Source organism: Pseudonaja textilis, chromosome 2 (genome assembly GCF_049901715.1).
Source record: "Pseudonaja textilis isolate UNSWEBS1 chromosome 2, rPseTex1.2, whole genome shotgun sequence".
Taxonomy (NCBI): domain Eukaryota; kingdom Metazoa; phylum Chordata; class Lepidosauria; order Squamata; family Elapidae; genus Pseudonaja; species Pseudonaja textilis.
Window position 1 is genome coordinate 136,363,958 of NC_141991.1, and position 21,447 is coordinate 136,385,404.

At 40.4% G+C, this 21,447-nt stretch overlaps 1 protein-coding gene across 2 annotated transcripts in view; it reads right to left on the minus strand.

Annotated features, from left to right (window-relative positions):
* Nucleotides 1-541: 541 nt before the first annotated feature.
* OS9 (OS9 endoplasmic reticulum lectin) overlaps nucleotides 542-21,447 on the minus strand; it is a 36,858-nt gene continuing 15,952 nt past the window's right edge. Inside the window, exons 7-15 of one of the 2 annotated variants that reach the window (XM_026713847.2) lie at nucleotides 20,861-20,971; nucleotides 19,094-19,209; nucleotides 17,056-17,098; nucleotides 13,268-13,356; nucleotides 12,517-12,756; nucleotides 10,716-10,947; nucleotides 5,415-5,582; nucleotides 2,716-2,828; nucleotides 542-1,770 (exon numbers count right to left, since the gene is read on the minus strand). In XM_026713847.2, the coding sequence (XP_026569632.2) occupies nucleotides 1,633-1,770; nucleotides 2,716-2,828; nucleotides 5,415-5,582; nucleotides 10,716-10,947; nucleotides 12,517-12,756; nucleotides 13,268-13,356; nucleotides 17,056-17,098; nucleotides 19,094-19,209; nucleotides 20,861-20,971 (1,250 nt within the window). In that variant the 3' untranslated portion in view covers nucleotides 542-1,632. The remainder of the gene's footprint in view (nucleotides 1,771-2,715; nucleotides 2,829-5,414; nucleotides 5,583-10,715; nucleotides 10,948-12,516; nucleotides 12,757-13,267; nucleotides 13,357-17,055; nucleotides 17,099-19,093; nucleotides 19,210-20,860; nucleotides 20,972-21,447) is intronic. The other variant, XM_026713850.2, reaches the window with a different exon arrangement.

The window sequence follows — 21,447 nt, forward strand, 5'->3', positions numbered from 1 at the left end:
ATGACTTTCTGGAATATCAATGGAAAGCTAGTTTTCCACTTCTTTATTATCTTAAAAGTAACTTAAAACCAAGCCAGGTGGCATAAAGAACCTGAGAGGCACTGAGGGAAATACCTTGGAAGCTCTTGGATGCTTCTGGTGACCATAGAATGGAAGTCAATGGAATGGAAGAGATTGTCTGTAAACTTAAGAGAAGACCATTCCTTTGCTTCGATCATTAGTGTTACAATTAGTGATTATTTTTGGTTTATTAAATTGCAAAATAATCAGTTCCTTCCCTATCAAGTTTTTTTTTTCAAAAATAACCTTCACTGAAGTTCCATGGCGCAGCATTTATTGTACCAGCCAAAAAATAAATAAATTAGCGTGATCACCGATTCTTACAGCAGATGCCTATATCAATGTGATGCTTTGTTTTATAAGAAATAAAGAGAAGCCACTCTATTTATTTTAAGAAAGCGATGATTTGATGCTCTGCTCAGAGCACTTCTATAGCCAATATTATCTATTTAGAGTCACATAAGCAAACACCAAACTCTAGTTGGGTTCATCTGGATTTATTGATAGAAAAATGAATTGCGATTTGTCCTGGATGGTGTCAAGGAAGGCAACCACTTTTTCTTCAGCCTTGCTGCTTCCCTTGGACCGCAATTCCTCACCTCCAGTCACCCATGTAGCAGCCCAGACTGTTCAACCGCACTGGAAATAAATCATAAATTTCGGCTCGCTTCACTTCTTGAGACTTCACAGAAGGAACAGCCAGTCCCGTACCTCCATGAATCTTTGTTACAAAGGAAACATTTTTTAATGCAGTTCACATACTCCTATGTCTAAGGCCCTTTAGTATGTGAAACAACATGGCTAGGAAGATCGGCCTACAGTAGCTTTTCTCCTGACCCTCCACCACATTTATTTGCTGATTTCAGTACCCACGGGATGTCTCCTAGCTTTCTGCTCCAGAAATTAAGATAGTCAAGGGACAGCCTGTATGCTGGAGCAGGTTTGTCAAACATTCAGACCTGAAGAAAAATAAACTGTTGGGAGGAGATTAACACCACACAAGGAAAGAGTGTCCTCTCCTCTGATTTGACGTTTCAAGGCACACAGGTGAGACAAAGAAACATGAGATCCTTTCAATTTATGAGGGTTTTAGAAACACCAGTTTTAAACTCTCCAACTTGATTCACACCTGAGGTGAATCGGCGGGAAATTTTATTTGTATGGGGCTCCTCTCTTTCATTCTCTTTTGTGTGCACCTTTAATCATTTTGAAGCCAAGATTTGGGCACCGAGGCTGAGGCCAATAGTTTGGAAAAAGGAGGAAAAATTTGGAACCTGAAGAAATGCCGCTGCCTCCATCTGAGGCAGCCCTAGGAAGCCATTAAGGTGCGGGAGGAAGTGTCGCAGTGGATGCCATAGAGAAACTCACTTGACAGTAAAATAGCTTTAAAGGAGACAATTCACAGCTCTGAGTGGTGCTCGCCTTGGGCTTGCCCATGTCTTACGCGCATTCAATTGAGGTTCTAGCAACAAAACAAATTGGTCCTCCTGATGCCCATGAGGGGAAATGGTGCCTGCCAAATCCTGCAAAGGAACTTCCAGGAATGCCAGAGTTCTGAAGATTGGCAAAAGATCAGAAGTCTAAGTCATCCGATTCGGTCCCACCAGTGCTAGGGAGATCTTCCTGGTTACGCCCCCACACAAAACGGTAGTTGTCTTCCAGTTGGCGTTGCCGCCGTTGCTCTTTATGTGCTTCTTCTGTACCCTGGATCTAAGAAACAAATACCAAAGCAGTCAAACAGATAGATTGACCCCCATGTATAGGGCAAAAGGGAAGCTAATTTTTGGCCAAAGCTCATTGCCACTTTAGGAGGGAAAAACCTGAACGCCACGGGGCTCCTTCTCATTCTTCCTCAAAGGCCTGAGAAATGCTGCCAGTTATTTCACTGGGGTTAATTTACAGCAACACACAAAATGCAGGGAAGGACTCCAATTCCACTCTAAAATCTGATTTAGTTTTTCACCCTTGCCATCTTCAAGAGCATTCCCAAATTCACCAACTGGTCCCTTCTGCCAACTAGCAAGAAGTGGAACGCAACATTACACAAAGGGAATCCCTCTCACACAATGGGTCTTCTCTTTTTTCCCCCCTTGCTGTCCCACCCTTGCCCCTCAAACTTGAATAACTCCCGGTCAGAGTTGTGCTTCACTGCCATAACGCACACAAAGGTTGTGATCAGTGGGGCTGTGTGGGAGGTTCCTCCAAACGTTCCCTGGATCCGCTGTCTGTGTGCAGCAGGGCCGAAGCCTCGGTGCTGCAGGAGAGCGGATCCCCAGGAGACAGAGCTCTACCGGATCCCCAGGAGCTGGCTTTTAAATTTATTGCTGTCTCTTTGAGTTCAAACTTTTCCTTTAGCTGTTTAAAAGCACTTCTTCCAGAGACTATACTCTCAGACAAGAAGCTGAGACAAAAGATGAGCGGGCCAGCCGGAGGCTGGCTTTTTATAGTGGCAGACTCAGCTCTATGACATCAGAAGGAGGAGCTTAACCCATTCCTGGACTCTCGAAGCAGCGTATAGGAGAACGCTGTTCTCCCAATGAAATCCCCAGAGCCAGTCTCCTAGCTTCATATGCTCTAAATAATTTCGCAATTATGCTGGGGTGAAAGGAGGGAAACATTTGCCTTCATTGTATTAGTGAGGATGTAAGTCCTTACCAAAATATTGAAGAAAATGTCTTTGAGGTTTTTGGTGTCTTCTTCTGAGAGCCAGTGGGTGTCATCGTCATCTCCAAAACCACCAGTTGTCACAATCTTGATTTCGATTTTACCTGCCAATGTTAGAAAACCAAGCATTAATGACAGCCCCAAGAGCCTTGCGATAATCTGCTCTAATCCACTGCCATTCAAATATATTGAAATTACAATTCTTAGAATTTCCCTCTTGCTATTAGGAAAAAACAGGGCAACTCCTAAATAAGAGAAGCAATGGCATGGCAAAAGATAAAACCACTGGAAGACTACCCTGGCTCTGGCCTCAGCCCAAACCCAGCGTCATCTTAAATTTATGACTGTCATTGACTCTCCTTCTCTCACTATAATCTGGCAGAAGAGGAAATGTCACCTGATACTACTGCCCAACAAGCTGGATGAAAACAGGCAAATACTGAGCACACAAATCCTGTTTGCTAGAACCAAGAAATGAGCACATGCTGGACGCCTAGGCTTTCTCTGAGCACCAAGCACCTATGGGGAGGGGGCGGGAAACAGTTCTGGGAAAAATGTGATTGGTTTAACACCCCCCTCGCTTCTGCTAGCAAGGTTTTTAAAGAGTTTGGAAGAGAGGGAGGGGTTGTCAGGATCACAGAAAGGCTAATCCAATATCATTAAGCCTGATCTTCAAGGAACAAAATCCTGCCATTTGCTCAATCTTTATTCTTTGTTAGGCCACCAAAGCAACCAACATAAAAAGGTAGCGTCTCAGGTCATAAACTGGTAGGACGTGTCAAAGCTTAGGATTAAAAAAAAGCCATTAAAAGTAACAAAAAAGCATGCGTTCTAGGTGGTCAGAGGGCAAAAGGGATTCTCGGAAAATTATGAAAAACCTGTTATTTTTCCACAGAGAAATAAATTGACTTATTAATGAGCTGATTCCACATAGAAAACAGTTATTGTAACAACTAGATACTTATACATTGTGACAAGTATTTTCAGGGGACAAAAAGCAATATTACTTCATGATCCAGAAAATTAAGGCTCCTGAGTGCCTTCTTTGTGGCTCGTGGAAACCAGCTAAATCTCAGTGCTCAATTTCTTACTAATGGAAGGTGGAAGATATATGAAGTAGAGCGCAGTATAAGTGAATGAGGAGGGAGGGAGGGAGGGAGGGAGGGAGGGAAGGAAGGAAGGAAGGAAGGAAGGAAGGAAGGAAGGGGAAGGGAAGAGAACCTATCCCCTCACCAAAAACACTCTGCAGAAATACCTTGCAAAATTCTGACCCTGCATTGCCCTTCTACATGGCATAGCCCCTTCCCCATTTTACATCCTTCTCCTTCTGCTGCAATCCTCCATCTCACCCTGTAAGTAAATTCTCAGAACCAAAAGGTTACCCACCTCAGTCTAGATCAGGGTTTCCCAAATAGTGAGGTGTCCCCTCTCTCTTGGAGAGGTGCAGACAAGAGTCCAGAGCAAATGTAAATAACTTTAGTTGTATGTTGTTCCAGTAAACCCACCTTTCCCACCTCTCATTGTTCATTTGCATTCATTTTGTTGTTTGGATTTTTAAAGGAGATGTGTGCATTATAGTAAAGAGAGGTGTGATGGCAAAATGTTTAGGAACCTTTGGTACATTATTGTAAACATAGAAAAAGATTGGGGATATATGTAAGCACAATTATTTTTATTTTTGACAAAACTTGCTTCTTTCCAGCATTACAAAATAGGTAAAATCCTGTCACTGGAAGAAGGTATCATCATTATTCTTCAAAGATCTTAAATGGGCAAATTTATTTAAAAAACAAAACAAAACCAAAAGGTCACAAATTCTTGGAGCCCTGGGAATGATAGTTTATCTTCTCTTTTCTCGTTTACTTGCACTTCAAAGAGCTAACCAAACAAGACTCTCCATCATTAATGATACAAGCTTTAGAAAATGCTGCCTGGTCATTAACCATATTTTAAAAAGAGTATTGTAAGGCACACACAACTCTTTCTGCCTGCAGGATTTATGTCCTTTCGATTCATTTTAAAGTTTCTTTTAAAGGGTGATATCTTAACACTACTCGTTTCATTATTTCCTCCCTGGTAATTGACAGGACTCAATCTATCCTGCATGTTCTTTGTTTCTCTTTAAAGAAGGTCTGAACATAAATGATGAATTGCGTATCTTGGTTGTTCATAGGCACCGAGTGCGTACAGATAATATCATCTGTTTCCTTTCAAAATATTTTTAATGCGATCCTCTCACTGGCAGTTCTGTTTTACAGTCCATGTCCAACCAGAGGCCTTCTCTAGCACTACAATCATGGAGTCTGAAATGCAAGAGTGGAACTTGGGATTTTTTTATACATGGGAAGAAAGATAATATGAAGAGCTAAAAATGCTTATTTTCTATCAACTAACCTAGTTAAAGGCTCTCCCCCAACTAACCTCATTACAGAAAAAAACATGGGTGACCTGAAAATCCTTCCTAGAAAATAAATTAACCAATCAATCAATCAACATAATGGAGTTAACCAATGTCCTTGACTTTGTGCAGCTTGCAATTCTGGACTGCTGGAAGCCTCGTGCCCTTGACCACTCAGTTCTAGAAAAGCCCCTGACCAATCATATAATCTCCACCACCCCCAGACTAAACATGGACTCCTATTATGAACCCCCCCCCCCGCCCCCCATCCCAGGGAGCATGACTGCATTACCTTCTGCCTTCAGGCCTTCCTTCTCCAAGAGGTCCTTAACCACACTCTCTATGTGGCGCAGCTGTGGGTTGTCCCTGCTCATCTCTTGGACTCGCAGCTCCTTCTGCTGAGCGCTACCTGGCTTTACTTTAGTGACCCTGACATTCACGCGCCCATCTGGGTCGCCATCTGAGATAAAAAAGCGGGGACAGAGGCATGTCAGTCTGCCAGCATTTCTGAGAGAGAAGTGAAGTGCAAACTGCGAGGAGCCCACTAGCAAGGCTGGGTATAGTCTGCCCATAAAATTTATTATATTCTAGTTACCCAGTAGCTCCAGTAGACTCTGGGAAGCTTACAAAATACAAATACAGTGAGTGGACAGAACCTCCCACAGGCCAATTTAGTTACACCTTAATGAAGTATTATTATTATTATTGTTTACATAATGCTTCTGAGCAGAAGATTGAGGTCTTCGAAGCATTTCAACGCTTTTGCAAAAGCAGAAGGTTTCTGGACAGCAGAGGAAAAGGAAGGCAAGAAGTCCCAGGAGGTTGGCCAGCTGACCAAGACTATACCACTTCTGACCATTAAAACTGGTTGTAATTTCCTAGTAGTACATTGTTCAGAGCTCATAAGCCCCTTAGTTCTAATACCTGCCCAGGAATACAAAAATCTGCCCTGGTTCTTAAACACTAGAAAGACTGCAGACTCTACCTGCATTCAGCTGATAGTTCAGAAGCCATACAGACCTTAATGATGAGAAGCAAGGGATTCTGGACACATGCTAATTCAATAGCATTGTGCCAAACCCAAATTAAGAACCAAAAACACATTCTTGCCCTCAGGTTCTATAGATGTCTACATTATAGAATATTAAAAAAAAATAAGAGAAAGAAAATAGGAACATTGTCCTGGGTGACCCCAAACTAAATTGAGCTCCCTTATCCCTGATTAGAAGGAACAAAATGCTGGAGGAAGAAAAAAAAAGCCAAAATAGCAGCATTTATGCATAGCCAAGCCAAAATCAAGTTGAAGACCAGTTTTTTTAAAAAAAAAGACAAATGTTGGGAACATTTACCATGAACAAAGTCAAATTAATTTTAAAGCAAAGAATTATGCCTCCTGGAATGGAGAAGAAGCAAACCATTAACAGTGTTTTAGAGAAAGCAATTTCTGAGGGAGTTGATACAATACTACATGCTCTCATTCATATGAATCTTGGTTCTCACAAATACCATGCTTTCCCTAACTCAAATCCAGACTAATGGTTAAGAAATAATAAACCCATCTTAATACAAAGAAAACTGGCAACATCAAAGATACAGATACAAAATGACCTCCTCCTGTGCTAGGTGGAATAATTAGGTCTTAATTGCTCTCTTGAAATTCAGGAAGGAAGGAGCAGATGGGAAAGGTCTATGGGGATGGCAAGGGAAAATACCTGCTTTCAAGGCCTCATCAGATGACAATCTCCTACAGAGAGCGCATGGAGGGAATGGACCCAGATTCAATCTGAATGGGCAGGCAGATGAATTTGTAGATAAATATTCCCTCAGAGAATTGGGTCTGGAGCCACGTAGGGACTTAAAGACATTAAGTGGCCCACTAAATCAACTCCAGAAGCCAAGTAGCAATTAGTACAACTCCTGAAAAATTGGGGCATGGGGATACAGTCATCATTGTGCAGCCCACTGCATTTTGTACCCAGTGTGGTTTCAGAACACTTTCTGAAGGCAGGCCCATTTAAAATGCATTATAGTATGGAGTGACTGGTTTTGAGCAAGTCCTCCAAATGGTCGCAATTGGCACAAATGTAACTATAAAAGCCCTCCTAGCTGCAACTAAGAACCACCTCTGAATGACGGCATACTATTTACATATAATATAAATATTTATAAATAAATATACTGTACATATGGCATATTATGTATAACTAATACCTGAAGTACAAGATTTGACTCTGACAAGGAAGTATAGATCAATATTGCTACTTAATAATGATTACAAACTGTTCACAATGATCTTAGCTCATATAAAACAATTTTATGAGAACTTATTCATGAAGATCACATTTCAGAACCAAAAATTAAAGGACAATTTTAGAATAGACTTGGGTATTTTGAAATACTTTGAGCCATACAACAAAAAACAAGTTGCGTTAATTTTGGGGGATGCATTGGACCTTTTCCTTTAAAAGTTTGGAAGATATGGACTTCAGGGAGAATATAAAATGGATAAAATCGATTTCACAGAAGGCACCCAATAATAGTTAATGAAAATTTATCTAAACCATGTGAAATTGAAAAAGTAATAAGACAGTGTTGTCCATTCTCTCTTCTTTTGTTTATTTTAGCTTTAGAAATATTGAACAGAGACATAAGAAGAGGATTGAGGTTTTAAAGATTAAAAAAGAAACTTCTAAATTAAGAACCTTTGCAGATGACCTGGCCCAAGAGAACCTCTTTCAATAGAATTGAAACTTCAATGAGAAAATTAAAATAATTAGGTGCACTTGCAGATTTTTTTTATGTTCAATAAACATAAGAAAAAGATATTGACAAAAACTATGAAAACACAAGATCAAATAGGACTGATGAATAAAATGGGTTTTAAGATTGAGAAGAAGATAAAAGGTTTGGATATTACAAATATGAACTTGTATGTTGTTTCAAAATAATTATGTTAAAACTGGAATGAAATGTAAAAAGACATGTTAAGATGGAAGAAAACACAACTGTCATTCTTGAGGAAAATTTTTGTGATAAAGATGAATGTCTTGCTTAGAATGTTATTTTTCATTTCACACGATACCAGTTTTGACATTTGATGTACCATTTAAACAATGGAAGAAAGGCCTATCAAGATTTGTTTGACAGGGGAAAAAACACGGGTTAAATAAGGTGTTACAAAATACAAAAAGAAAATAAAATTCGGCTTAACTGATTTGAAATTATATTTTGCAGCTTGTTGTTCGGTCAGGATGAAAGAATGGATGTGCTAAGAAACAGGAGGCCTTTGGAATTAGAAGGACATGATTTAACATTTAGGTGGCATGGATATTTATGGTATGATAAAGATAAGGCTAATATAGATTTTAAAAGCCATTTTGTTAGACATGTCATATGGAGAATTTGGAGCAGGTAGAAATTGATGCTGTGCCCAAAAATATATTTGTGGCTGTCAGCACAGGAAGCATTTATAGAAGAGAAATGATTACTAAACATAAAATGTCTTAAATCTGATGTATTAGAATATTTTCAAGGAGAATGTAGAATAAAAACAAGAACTGGTGGTAGAAGCATTATGTCAATGCCTTTGGTATATACAATTATTAGAAAGTTGGGCTGGTTTGAACAATATAAGGTTGAATTTGAAATGGAACCGTATACAAATTATAATCACATTACTGCTAAAATATATGCTTACTGAATATGAAATAGAAGAAGTGAAAGAATGTATGATAAAATGCACTAAACACTATGGTATACACATATACACAGGATCAGTGGGAGAATATCTGGTTGAAAGGATTGAAATTTACACTGTTATACAGTAATCTTAAAGCAAATGTTATAAAGCAATGAATCATTGATACATGTCACTGGAAAAGCTTTCTAGAATGTATAACATTTCTTCAAAACTTATGCTGGAAATGTAATCAACAAGAAGAGACATTTTATCATGCTTGATGGATGTGTATCAAACCAGAAAATTTTGTACTCAATAACATACAGAAGATTTTAAAGACTTGTTTGCAATTGAAACCAGATACTTTTCTTCTGAAATTAGTAGATAAGCAGCTGGAAAAAAATTATGGAGCTTTGTTTTTATATATGATGACTGCAGCAAGACTATTAAATGCATAAAGATGGAAAGATTTGACTTCATCCACAATGGAAGAATGGATAGAGAAGATGTTGGAACTTGCAGAGGTGGCCAAATTGACAAGTAGGGATAGGACATAGGAAATTTAATGATGATTGGAAACTCTTGTCGACTTTTTGCAGTAAACTGTAAAAATGATGTTATAATATATGGTTTTGAGGATTAGAATAAAAGTAATAGATTGCAGAGAAAATGTAAACTGCTGCAAGCACAGAGCAAGAGGTTATTTTATATTTACATTTGTAAGCGCTATAAAAAAATCAGAAGTCAGTTCTTTATAATTTTTTTCTTTTGATTTCTACACCTTTGCTTTCCGCTTTACTTCTATTTTTTTTCTATTTTTTCATTCTAAATAATTAGTTCTTGCTAGTTTTTATTTTGTATTTAAAAAAATAATGAAAAACAATTTTAAAATATGAGAAGGAATATTATTCTACCGAGTATCAAAAATGGTACTTCTTTGGAATCCTTGTATTCTTTGGAATACAAAGCCTCCTCCTTTATTGGTACAAATAGCAATAGCACTTAGACTTATATACCTGCTTCACAGTGGTTTACAGAGTCAGCCTATTGATCCCAACAATCCGGGTCCTCATTTTACAACCTCGGAAGGATGGAAGGCCGAGTCAATCTTGAGCCAGTGAGAATCAAACTGCTGAAAGCCAGCAGTCAGCAGAAGTAGCCTGCAGTACTGCATTCTAACCACTGCGCCACCACATCTCAAAGCCTTCTTCTTGAACCTCTGAATCTGTTCCTCTCCATCTAACCCTGATGGCCTCAAAACCCTGGGATAGGACCTCTATCACATGACTTGCTTGGCCCAAGCCGAAATGCATAACTGATCATTTTAGACCTGTGCGAATGTATAGCCATCTCCAGTAGTTTTGTTAGGTCCTACAAAGAAGTGAAGAGAGTCCAGAATCACTTCACAAAGTAGAGGTCTCTGAACAGATCTTTCTCCCCACCGTCAGCTGGAATGATTCCTCAGGAAGGAGAACTACTTGCATAGCAACGATACCCTCCAATCCAGTAGAAGTGGTCGAATAGTTTCAACGAAATGAAATTACTAGGAAGGTTCCCAAAGGTGCTTTTTCAAGAGGCAACTGGACTTCCTTGTTTTTCTTTGAAGACATTGCTTCAGCCTCTGAGCTGAAGAAGCTTCTTGGATGAGAAGCGAAACATTTTCAAAAGAAAAACCAGAAAGTCCAGTTGCCTCTTGAAAAAGCACCTTTGGGACAACCACGACCTGGATGACTGAGAACCTCCACTGAATATTAGGATGGTTAACTACCTTACCTTGATCTTTGATCAGCTCAAGGAAGCCATCACTTTGGTGCAATTTATGGCAAATAATGCCCCCTGCTGGGTTGATTCAAATACATTATCCAAATTATCAACGCTCAATCTAAGATTGATTTTGTTGCTTCTGGATCATACCAGGGGTTGGCTTGGGTGGGTTTTCTTTAGCAGGGTTGCTTTCCTCCACTGCCTCCTCCTGCTCTTCCTCTTCCTCCTCCTGCTGCTGCTTTTGAACCTTTTCTTCTTCATGTGGGGTTTTGCCAGGATCCAACTTGTCAATGAGTTTGTTGAGGGTGGAAGCCAAAGACTTGGAGGCCTGTTTTCGGTCAAACTCACCTTTCAGGCCTTTTGTTCCCAGTTCATCTTCAACCTGTTGGTAAGCAGTAACAGGTTACTAGATCTGCGTTCTTCAGAAGAATCAGAGCTGAATCTGATACAGGCAGTCCTCGACTTGCAACCACAACTGAGCCCCACATTTATGCTGCTAAGCGAGACGGCTGCCATGTGAAGTTTTGCCCCATTTTACGGCCTTTCTTGCCGCAGCTGTTAAGTGAGTCACTGCACTTGTTAAATTAACACGGTCGTTAAGTGAACCTGGCTCCCCTATGGACTTTGCTTGTCAGAAGGTTGCAAAAGCTGATCACATGATCTCGGGACGCTGCAGCTGTCATACAAGTCAATTGCCAAGCACCTGAGTTCTGATCACATGACCGTGGAGTTGCCATAATGGTAATTAAGTGTGAAAAATTATAAGTCGCTTTTTTCAAATGATGTTGTGACTTCAAACGGTCACTAAACGAACTGTTGTAAGCCGAGGACTACCTGTACTTGTTTGTTTGTTCAACAGGTTCTATTAAATTTCAGTAATTCAGTGCCAAAGCCTGGATTCACGAAGCAATTTAAAGGACGTTTTTAGACACTGTGATGAGACACGCTTCCTTTTAAAGTGCAACACAAGATGGCAGGAGCATGGGAGAAGGGGGGGAAAAAAATGGAATGTGACCAAGCGTATATTCTACCCAGCGTATATTTAGAAGTAGGGAGGGAGAGGTACAAGAAGGACAATGCTTGCTACCCTTCCTGCTGTAAGCTGACCAAGACCCTTAATGTATTGAAGAGATAATAGGTGCAGTGAGTCTTTATGCGTGCAGTTCTCATCATAGTATTTAATATTCTCTGCAGTCAGGGTTGAAAACCATGCCCTAAGCCAATCTCAACTGACTAGGCACTCATCTTTTTCCCCTCAGAAAAAGAGGAAAACAGGCTAACAAACAGAAAGAAAGAGAAAGAATGGGATCTACCCTTCTCCCTCAGGCAACGTATGGGATAATACGTAGAGCTCTGGGAAGCTTGCCATGTAAAGTGGGCATGTTACCGGACCAATTTGTCATTTTATAGAAACGTTTTGCATTTCCCCCCTTTCTCCTGCCCATCTAGGACTTCATTTTATCTACCCTGTTTCTCCAACAATACGGCCTCCTCCAATAGGAAGTCCCAGCATGTTTTATAGGCATGAAATGAAATTAAGCCCCTCCCCCCCAAAATTAAGGCCTATATTAAAACATGCGAAATGGGGTGGTGGTGGTGGTGGGGGGCTTGCCGTTAGGAAGTACTTTTGTTGCACACCCGGATATGGTGCTGCCTGTGTTGACCCCGATACGAAGTGCCCCACCAACGCCGAGGTCAACATCCAAGCCGTCGCCGCCCGCCTGAAGATGCAAGGGGGGGAATTAAGTCACCCCCGAAAAGACGGCCTAGCCATTTTTTCGGGGCTCAAAAAACAAAAAAGACCCGGCTTTATTATCAGAGAAACACGGTAGTATAGAAGGAAACAGGAATGCAAACTTTGGGAATACTCAGTAAGGGCCCCATCCCTCTTTTGGGAGGGAGAGATCAGAAGATTGGACTGAAAAATGGAGCTAGTCTAAGAGATCCTGACCTCATCAATGATGTTGTCAAACTCCTTCTCCATTTCTGTTTTCACTTCTTCCTTCAGCTTGGCCATTTCAGTCTTAGGTAGCAGAATGTCTTCCAATTCCTTCTCAAATTCCCCTATTATATCTTCATCTTCTTCATTCCCCTGAGCTCCATCTTCAGGGTGTTCCGTTTCTGGGTCTGCCTTAATTTGGGGTGAGCTTTCTTGCATCGCGTCTTCAGATTCACCGGTCTTCTCTTTGCCCTAAAGGGACACGGGGAAGTTCAGAAACGGCCAATGGGGGGGAACAGAGAGCATTTGATCAACCCACCCAGTCTGACGGTGAGCTATAAATAAAAGAGGTAGAATGCTCTTAGAGCTACAAGCAGGCAAATGGTGAGAAAAAGGGACTTCCGGGCATTGGTGTGCACATTCAGAAAGGACTTTGGGTATACAAATCAGCTGCTCTGGGGAAACAAGGCCAATCACACAATATTTATTTATTAAATTTATTGGCTGCCCATCTTACCACAGGGTAACGCTTTACGAAATATTGTAAATCCCTCCCCTCTCCCTTTCTACGTGCGCATTGGTGTACGTGTAAATCTATGGATAGCTGGTATCATACTGACTGGAACTTTTAGAAATTAAAATTCAAAATATTAGCAGAGCACCAAGAAGGGGAAGATTGCTTAGCGTAGCTACGTAGGCAAAAGTGATGCTTGTCATATAGTCAACTTGAGTCAGTTTAGGAAGACCTACTAAAAATCCTCACCTTCCGGGCATTTGCCTTCATCTCCTGAATAAATTGTACCAAGTCCCCGGGGTTTCGAATAACTTTGAAATGTATCTTTTTCTTAAAATCTGAAAAAATACAGACAAAATGAATTCAATTTATTTGGAGGTCAGATACCTGCAGGAGGTCACATATCTTCAGAATACGTACACAGCACCTAGTGATGTTCCGTTCTGACACCTGCATCAACTCTATGGAAATTTGCATGTATCTATTTGTGTAATTTATTCTGTGTCTGCAGAGAGATAGAAGCCCTGCCTTTTCATTAGGCTTCCTTCACTGCACCAGGCATAGTTTGCATGTGCTAACCAGGTGCCTCCACTTGCTTTTTTTATGCAAAGAAATGTAGTGCAATTGTCACTCTTCGTGTTCTGGTTGTCTCATGGTTTCCTATTCCTATAATAAAACATAGTTCAATACTATGCTATTGAGACATGCGTTCAAATATTATTGCCTTTCTCTGTATTTTTTTCCAGCCAACGTCAGGCACTGATTGGAAGCTTTCATTTCATTTTCAGTAACTTAGGTTTAATGACAAAAGCATTAACACAAAACAGAAATGCAGAAAGATTACATTTACCCATAACAGCAAACCAGTATTTTAAACCATGGTTTGCTCAATTAAACTGTAAGAGGTGGAACTCACATATCATGGGTAGATCTAACAAAGTATATAATAGACAAGTCATATTCAAGTCTAATCACAGCTTCCAACTGAGTATAGCAGCAAAATGCAGTCAATTAAAAAGTGAAGGAAACACTTCCCTTCTCTTCTTTAAGCTGGGAAAATGGAACGTGAGCACAAAATGTTATAGCTTTTTATAGTATACCAAAGCCAAGCCCAGCATGTACCACTTTTACCACGGCAAGTTGTTTTACTTTTATCAAACATTAAGAGAACATTTTTACAGATGGCATATTGCTCTGCCAATAATTTCCAAGAAAGACAAATTGCATAACAATAAATGCTGGAAATTGTATGACAAAAAAAGAACATTTTATCATATGCACTGGTTATGTAAAAAGAATCCCAAAATACTGTATTGGAAAGAAATATCGGCATTACATTGGAAAAGAGAAACTTTACCACTGATATCAGATTGGAAGAGCAAAATGAGAGAGACTATGCAGCCCTTACAAAAATGACAGTACATCATATCAGGCTAACTCAATGTAAGCAGGAATAGTTACCTTCTGTATTAACACATTAGACATTTGGTACATGGCTTTTAAAAAGTAAATTATGAGCCCAGTAAATAAATGAAAAGACTTAAATAGATATTAGAATAATCTTCAATGTTCAATTAAAAGGATAAATGTCCAAGTTTTGGTCAGCGGTTGCGGAAACAAATGGAAAGGAAGCGGAGAATGAAAGTTTTCCCATCATGTTTTTAATTATGCTTAATAGTTATGCACCGGAGACAAATTCCTTGTGTATCTAATCACACTTGGCTAATAAAGAATTCTAATTCTAATTTTAGTTGCTATTCTTTGATTTGTTTCATTATCTATCTAAACATAGATTTCTTTTTCCTTGATGTTTTACTATTTTAATAATTAAAATACCTGGGAGGGGGGAGATATTAAGAGTCAGCATTGCTGCTGAATGGGCAGTGAGCCCCCCCCACAGAGGTAATTAAAGACATAAATGTGCTTGTATGAGTACGGTCAATGCTGAAAGCTAATTGGAAAGCCTGAGGGTCAGGCCTCTGCTGAGAAACAGAGAGGGTACACTGAAGTGCTGAAAGTTCTCTTGGCTGATCTCACTCCCATGGAATCACAAAACATTTTCTAGATTAGGGCTGTCAAACTCAATGACTGGAAGAGGAATTCTGGGAGTTGAAGTCCACAAGTCTTAAACTTGACAAGTTTGGGGATCCTTGCTCTTCAGGGACGATACACTTTTGCCCTTCTTTCCCTTGAACACAAGGAGATGCTCAGCCTCGTTCTGCTCTTCCTCAGGACACCTGAACCATCCACAGCAAAGCAAGCCGTGGTCTCACTTTTGGATGTTCCAGATCGTGGAGCAGGAAGGGGAGGAAGCAGGGTACGATCAATGAAGTCCAAGGGATGAGCTCCCAAACTCATCCGCAAATGATAACCATGCCAGTTAACATACCAGTTAAAAATACCAGTTACAGTTAAATACCAGTTAAGAGTGGTGTCCCCCTAGGCAGCGTTCTAGGACCCACACTCTTTATACTCTATATAAATGACCTTTGTGATCACCTTATAAGCAACTGCGTTCTCTTTGCGGATGACGTAAAACTATTCAACACCACTGACAATGCTACTGTCCTTCAAAGCAACCTTGATGATGTGTCTGAATGGTCAAACATCTGGCAACTTCAAATCTTGACCAACAAAAGCTCTGTCCTACACGTTGGTTAAAAAAAAACAGTACACCAAATACAAACTAGGCAGATATGACCTCGTTGATGATCCTCACTCTGTCAAGGACCTTGGAGTTCTCATATCAAATGACCTAAGCGCCAGAGCTCACTGTAACAGCATTGCCAAAAAGGCATTAAGAATTGTAAATCTAATCTTACGAAGCTTCTCCTCTGGAAATATCGAATTGCTAACTAGAGCATACAATACTTTTGCCAGACCAATACTCGAATACAGCTCATCAATCTGGAATCCGCACTGCATATCAGACATTAATACAATCGAGCGAGTCCAGAAGTATTTCACCAGAAGAGTACTACACTCCTCTGCTTGCAACAGAATATCCTATATCACCAGGCTTGAAATTTTGGGCTTGGACAATCTTGAACTATGCCACCTACAGTTAGACTTAAGCGTAGCACACGAAATTATCTGCTACAATGTCCTACCAGTCAATGACTACTTCAGCTTCAACCACAACAATACAAGAACACACAACAGATACAAACTCAATGTAAATCGCTTCAAACTCGACTGCAGGAAATACGACTTCAGGAACAGAGTGGTCAGTGCCTGGAATGTACTACCTGACTCTGTTGTTACATCCTCTAACCCCACTCCTTTAACCTTAAACTATCTACTATTGACCTCACCCCATTCCTAAGAGGTCTGTAAGGGGCGTGCATAAGGGCACAATCGTGCCTATCGTCCCTGTCCTTTTGTTCCCATTTATTCATACCTATTCCTTACTCATGTTTATACTTATATCTATTATCTTGTAAGCGATTGACAAATAAAATAAATAAAATAAAATAAATAAATGCTCGTCTGAAGGATTCAAATCCCCAGCACTTCTGGCTCAAAAGACCAGACCCCAACTCGCCTCCCTTCTCCTGCAATCCTACAAAGTGTTTCCCCTCCCTCCCAAAAACAGACCCGGTACCCCTATTCCCCCGCAGGCCACCATGCCCGTGGCTGGATCTGGTCTACGTGGCCACCCTGGAAACAGTGAAGGACTGGTCTGCGGTGCTTGTGCCAGCAAAAACAGGCTCCCGAGCTCCATTTTTGTCTGCCACGGCCTCCTGCCACCCTCTGCCAGTGCAAACAGAGCTCGGGAGGCCTCCCTCGCTCCGTTTTCACTGGCAGAGGGTGGCAGGAGGCTGTAGCAGCCTAAAACAGAGCTCGGGAGCCTGTTTTTGCTGGCAGAGCCCTCAGGCCACCACAGGCACCCCTGACAAGAGTGATGTTGAACTGGCCATGCCCCCCCGGCCATGCCCCCGGCCCCTTGAGGTCAAACCCCACCCTGATGCAGCCCTCAATGAAATTGAGTTTGATACCCCTGCTCTAGATCCACCCACAAAGCACTTTACGCTTACCTGCTAGGCGACTGCCTGCTGTCCTCATCCCTAGTTCTTCCTCCTACAAAAAAGGAGAAAAAGAGGAATGGTTTTGTTTTTAAGCACTGCACATTAAAAATGCCACCTCAGAAATGGAATAGGGCAGGATTTCCAAGTGGCAGATCTTCTGGATTTCTGATCTGGGTAATTCTTCCAACCTAGCTGATGTACTCAATTCAACGTACTGTTTTTTCCCCTCATATATGCTGAGGCTGCTCTATGTGTGTACCATTGCGGTTAATTCCTAACTGCACTATTATTAGTCCAGGAACCTCTAAAAGTCTGTAGAGATTCTCAGTCATCCTGGTCATGGTTGTCCCGAAGATGCTTTTTCAGGAGGCAACTGGACTTCCTTCTTTTCTTCTTTGAAGACTTTTCGCTTCTCATCCAAGAAGCTTCTTCAGCTCTCACAGGATAATGGGGAATGGAAGGATTTATATTCCTTGCAAACAGCTGGTAATTTGCATCCTTTTAGAGGGGTTGTTGAAGCCCTTGGATGTTTATCTGTATCGATTCCTCAGGGTCACCTGAGTAGTGCTCCTACTAAAGGAGTCAGGAACACTACTCAGGTTCCTGTAGTAGAAGCACTACTCAGGTAATCCTGAGGACGCAAATAAACCTCCAAATTTTTCAACAACCCTCTAAAAGGATGCAAGTGACCAGCTGCCTACAAGGAATATAAATCCTTCCATTGCCCACTTTCCTGTCAGAGCTGAAGAGGCTTCTTGGATGAGAAGCAAAACATCTTCAAAGGAAAAACAGGAAAGTTCAGTTGCCTCCTGAAAAAGCACCTTTGGGACACCCGGGAACCTCTACTTTAAGGTTATTTTTAAGGTTATTTTTAATAGGATTGTCCTACGGAATAATATTTAACCACACACACTATCTAATATTCAAAGGATGTATTCTCTGCCTTCTCTTTTTTAAAATAAAAATCGCCAGGTAACAACAAAAAATGCTTTTACACCACCTAAATTGTGGAATTCCCTCCTCTATTGAAAATGTGACATGCTTTAAATGTTAAATTGCCCTTTATATGACTTTTAGTCAAGAAGCCTTCTTGTAATTAAATTTGTGCCCACCTGTTTCCCTAGAGACATTTGCCTGATGTTCACTCTGTTATTTTTTCAGCATGAATGGTCTTTTAGTTCTCCTTTTAATTTCCTGCACTTCTACGGCTGGTGGCATTTTAAATAATTTTAATTGTGATATTTTTAATCTCTGCTGCTTTCAGTAGCTTTAACAGAACAACAGAGTTGGAAGGAACCTTGGAGAACTTTTAGTCCAGCTCTCCTCTCAAGCAAGAAACCCTCTAGTATTTCAGACAAATGGTTGTCCAATCTCTTCTTTAAAATCTCCAGCGTTGGAGCACCAACTTCTGGAGGCAAATCGTTCCACTGATTAATTGTTCTAACTGTCAGGAAATGCTGCTTAAATGTAATGCTTTAGAAGGTTTTTACACTGATTTTATCTACCTTCTACTATATTTACAGTAAATGTTAAGTATAAAGTATAAGTACATTCAAACATTAGACAATATACTAAAAAGGCAGGATACCTATGCATGCCAAATTAAATTAAAATAGATCATCAAGCATAAACTAAATCAGATGCTATGAGAAAGATGTATAGCGAGACCAGAACCATGGTGGCGCAGTGGTTAGAGTGCAGTACTGCAGGCTACTTCTGCTGACTGCTGGCTGCCTGCAATTTGACAATTCGAATCTCACCAGGCTCAAGCTGAAGGTCAGCCTTCCATCCTTCTGAGGTGGGTAAAATAAGGACCCAAATTGTTGGGGGCGATAGGCTGACTCTGTAAACCGCTTAAGAGAGGGCTGTAAAGCACTGCGAAGCGGTATATAAGTCTAAGTGCTATTGCTATTGCTATCATCTTGCTCCAGCAAAAACAAAGTCTCACAGTCCAAAAGGTAGCATGTCCAGTTTTGAGATAGGAATCCATCTTTAACATCACCGGCTTTGGAATAACTGAAGTTGCAATATGCTGATAGGAAGTTACCTTTGTTTGGTCTGGAGTCTCAGCTGCTTTCCCTTCTCTGTGCAGCATCATTCTCTCCCAGAACTCAGATTCATCCCCAGGTTCACTCTCAAGAGGAGGAGAAGGGGCTGGGGTCACTGATCAAAGAAGCAAAGCAAAGGGCATTAAACAAGAGGAAAACATCCAAGCTAAGCATCTCTATAATGCCCTTGAACCAGGCATTTGTGAACCAAGATGACAGCATGAAGAGAACTTCGTATCCTATTTAGAGGTTTCTATTTAGAACTGTGGTGGCGCAATGGTTAGAATGCAGTATTGCAGGCTAATTCTGCCAAATGCTAAAAGTTCGATTCTGATCAGCTCAAGGTTGACTCAGCCTTCCATCCTTCTGAGGTCGGTAAACTGAGGACCAGATTGTTGGGGGCAATAGGCTGATACAGTAAATTGCTTAGAGAGGGCTTTAAAAGCACTTTCAAGCAGTATATAAGTCTAAGTGCCATTGCTATTCTAGTCACTATGTTTATAAAAAAGGAAGCTGCCCAATCATTTTGAAATTGGAGGCATGATGTGAAAGCTGGTTCTCACACTGTTAAGAAATTCAGTGAAAAGAGTTTAAAAAAAACCAGGACCTTACCACCTTCATTTGCTTATAGAAAAGTTTCTCATTTGAAAATAGAGTATGATTGTGCGGTTACTTTAAGCTTCTTTGTAATAACTCTTACTAATCAGAACTCTGGGATTAACCTTTTCCCACCCAAGATGCTATACGAGAAATTCAATAAATTGAAGATAATGTAGCGAATAGAATAATCGAAGTCCTAGGCTCGTAACTATCAAAAATGAGAAAAAAGGTGATCTAAGCAAGCACATGTCCCTACGTATAGCTTCTACAGTCATTTTTTGACACTGATTTTTTATATCTAGTTCAGCCATTTTAAGTTGTATTTTTGGGCAATATCATACATAAGGAGTGTGGACTTAAAAATAAGTCATTGACCTGGCCCATAATACAGGGGTGTCAAATGGGCCAAATGCGTCACATGCAGGCCATGCCCACCCCAGCTCCACAGAGGGGGAAAACGTAATGAAATGTCACATGATGGCAACGTGATGTGGCGTGCTTGACACCCGTGCCATAATACAAAAATTTTAATTTTTCTTGAGGTTCAAATACTCGTCTTTATTATTTAATCTATTTTAATGGATTAATGGATTATATTTAATGGATTATGTTATGTTTTAAGAATTTATATCGTATTGTTTAATGATAAATTCCCAATGCTATGTTCCTTTTACTTGTGAAGCCTCCTATCCTGTTCCTTCAGAGCTTTCAGTATTGTTTACATACAATGAAGAAGGCAACCAAGCAGAACCCCTATTTTTCTCTCCTACATCCAGAGAGTCTTAGGAACTATGGAAATCACTATTCTTTAAGAATATGAACCTGGACTTTTATTTGGATACTCAAGCTGGATGTTGACAGTTTCCTTTGGGAAACCCTTAAAAATAAAATAAAAAACACTCCATTATGCATTTGTTAGGAGGTTGATATTTTTGTCCGTTCTCTGTTCTCTCTCTGCCTACATGTACAAATTGTTGCCATTCTTGATGGAATTTGGCACTGAAATCCATCTATGTTAACTAACTTCAGTGATACTTTTGTGAGTCGCATTTAGCATTCCCCAATCTAGTGCCCTCCAGATATTTTCAATAGCATCACACAGAGTGTGCTTGGGTTGATAAGGAAATGTGAAGGCCCCAAGCTAGGGAAAGGTAACAGTAGCTTACCATTTTCGTTGGAATCCTGAGGTGCAGTGCTGGCATCTTGCTCATTCCACAGCTGTGTGTCTAGAGTCTTCAGCTCTTCTGAAATTTCCTCCACTTTGCGCTTGGTATCAGCTGCAGCAATTTAAGACATTAGATACTTCATAAAACTCTACCTCCCACGAAGATATCTGATCATTGAAAAGACCATCATAGTAACATCAGGATTTTCTCCAAAGGAATTACTAGCTGATTCTTTGTTGCAAATATTGCATTGGGTATAGCTTTCTTTTTACAATCTAATCAGAACTAAAGGAAAGCTGAGAAGCAGCAGCAGTGGCTGAAGAAGCTTTAAACGGACCATCCCTGACACTACATCACCCCATGGTCCTCAGACTTATAGGCTATTCACCCTGCTTGCACAAGGTGGTCATTCAATCCTCTAAGCAGCATGGATATCCCACGCCTTGCAGTTCTATTAATTCTTTCTCTTAAATGTCATGTGGGTGCAGGACATTCTGCAGAAATGCATAGACTTATTCTACCTGTTTCCCTCTAAAAAGAAACATAGATACATTCCCCCATCGCCACTAAACACACCTCAAAAACAG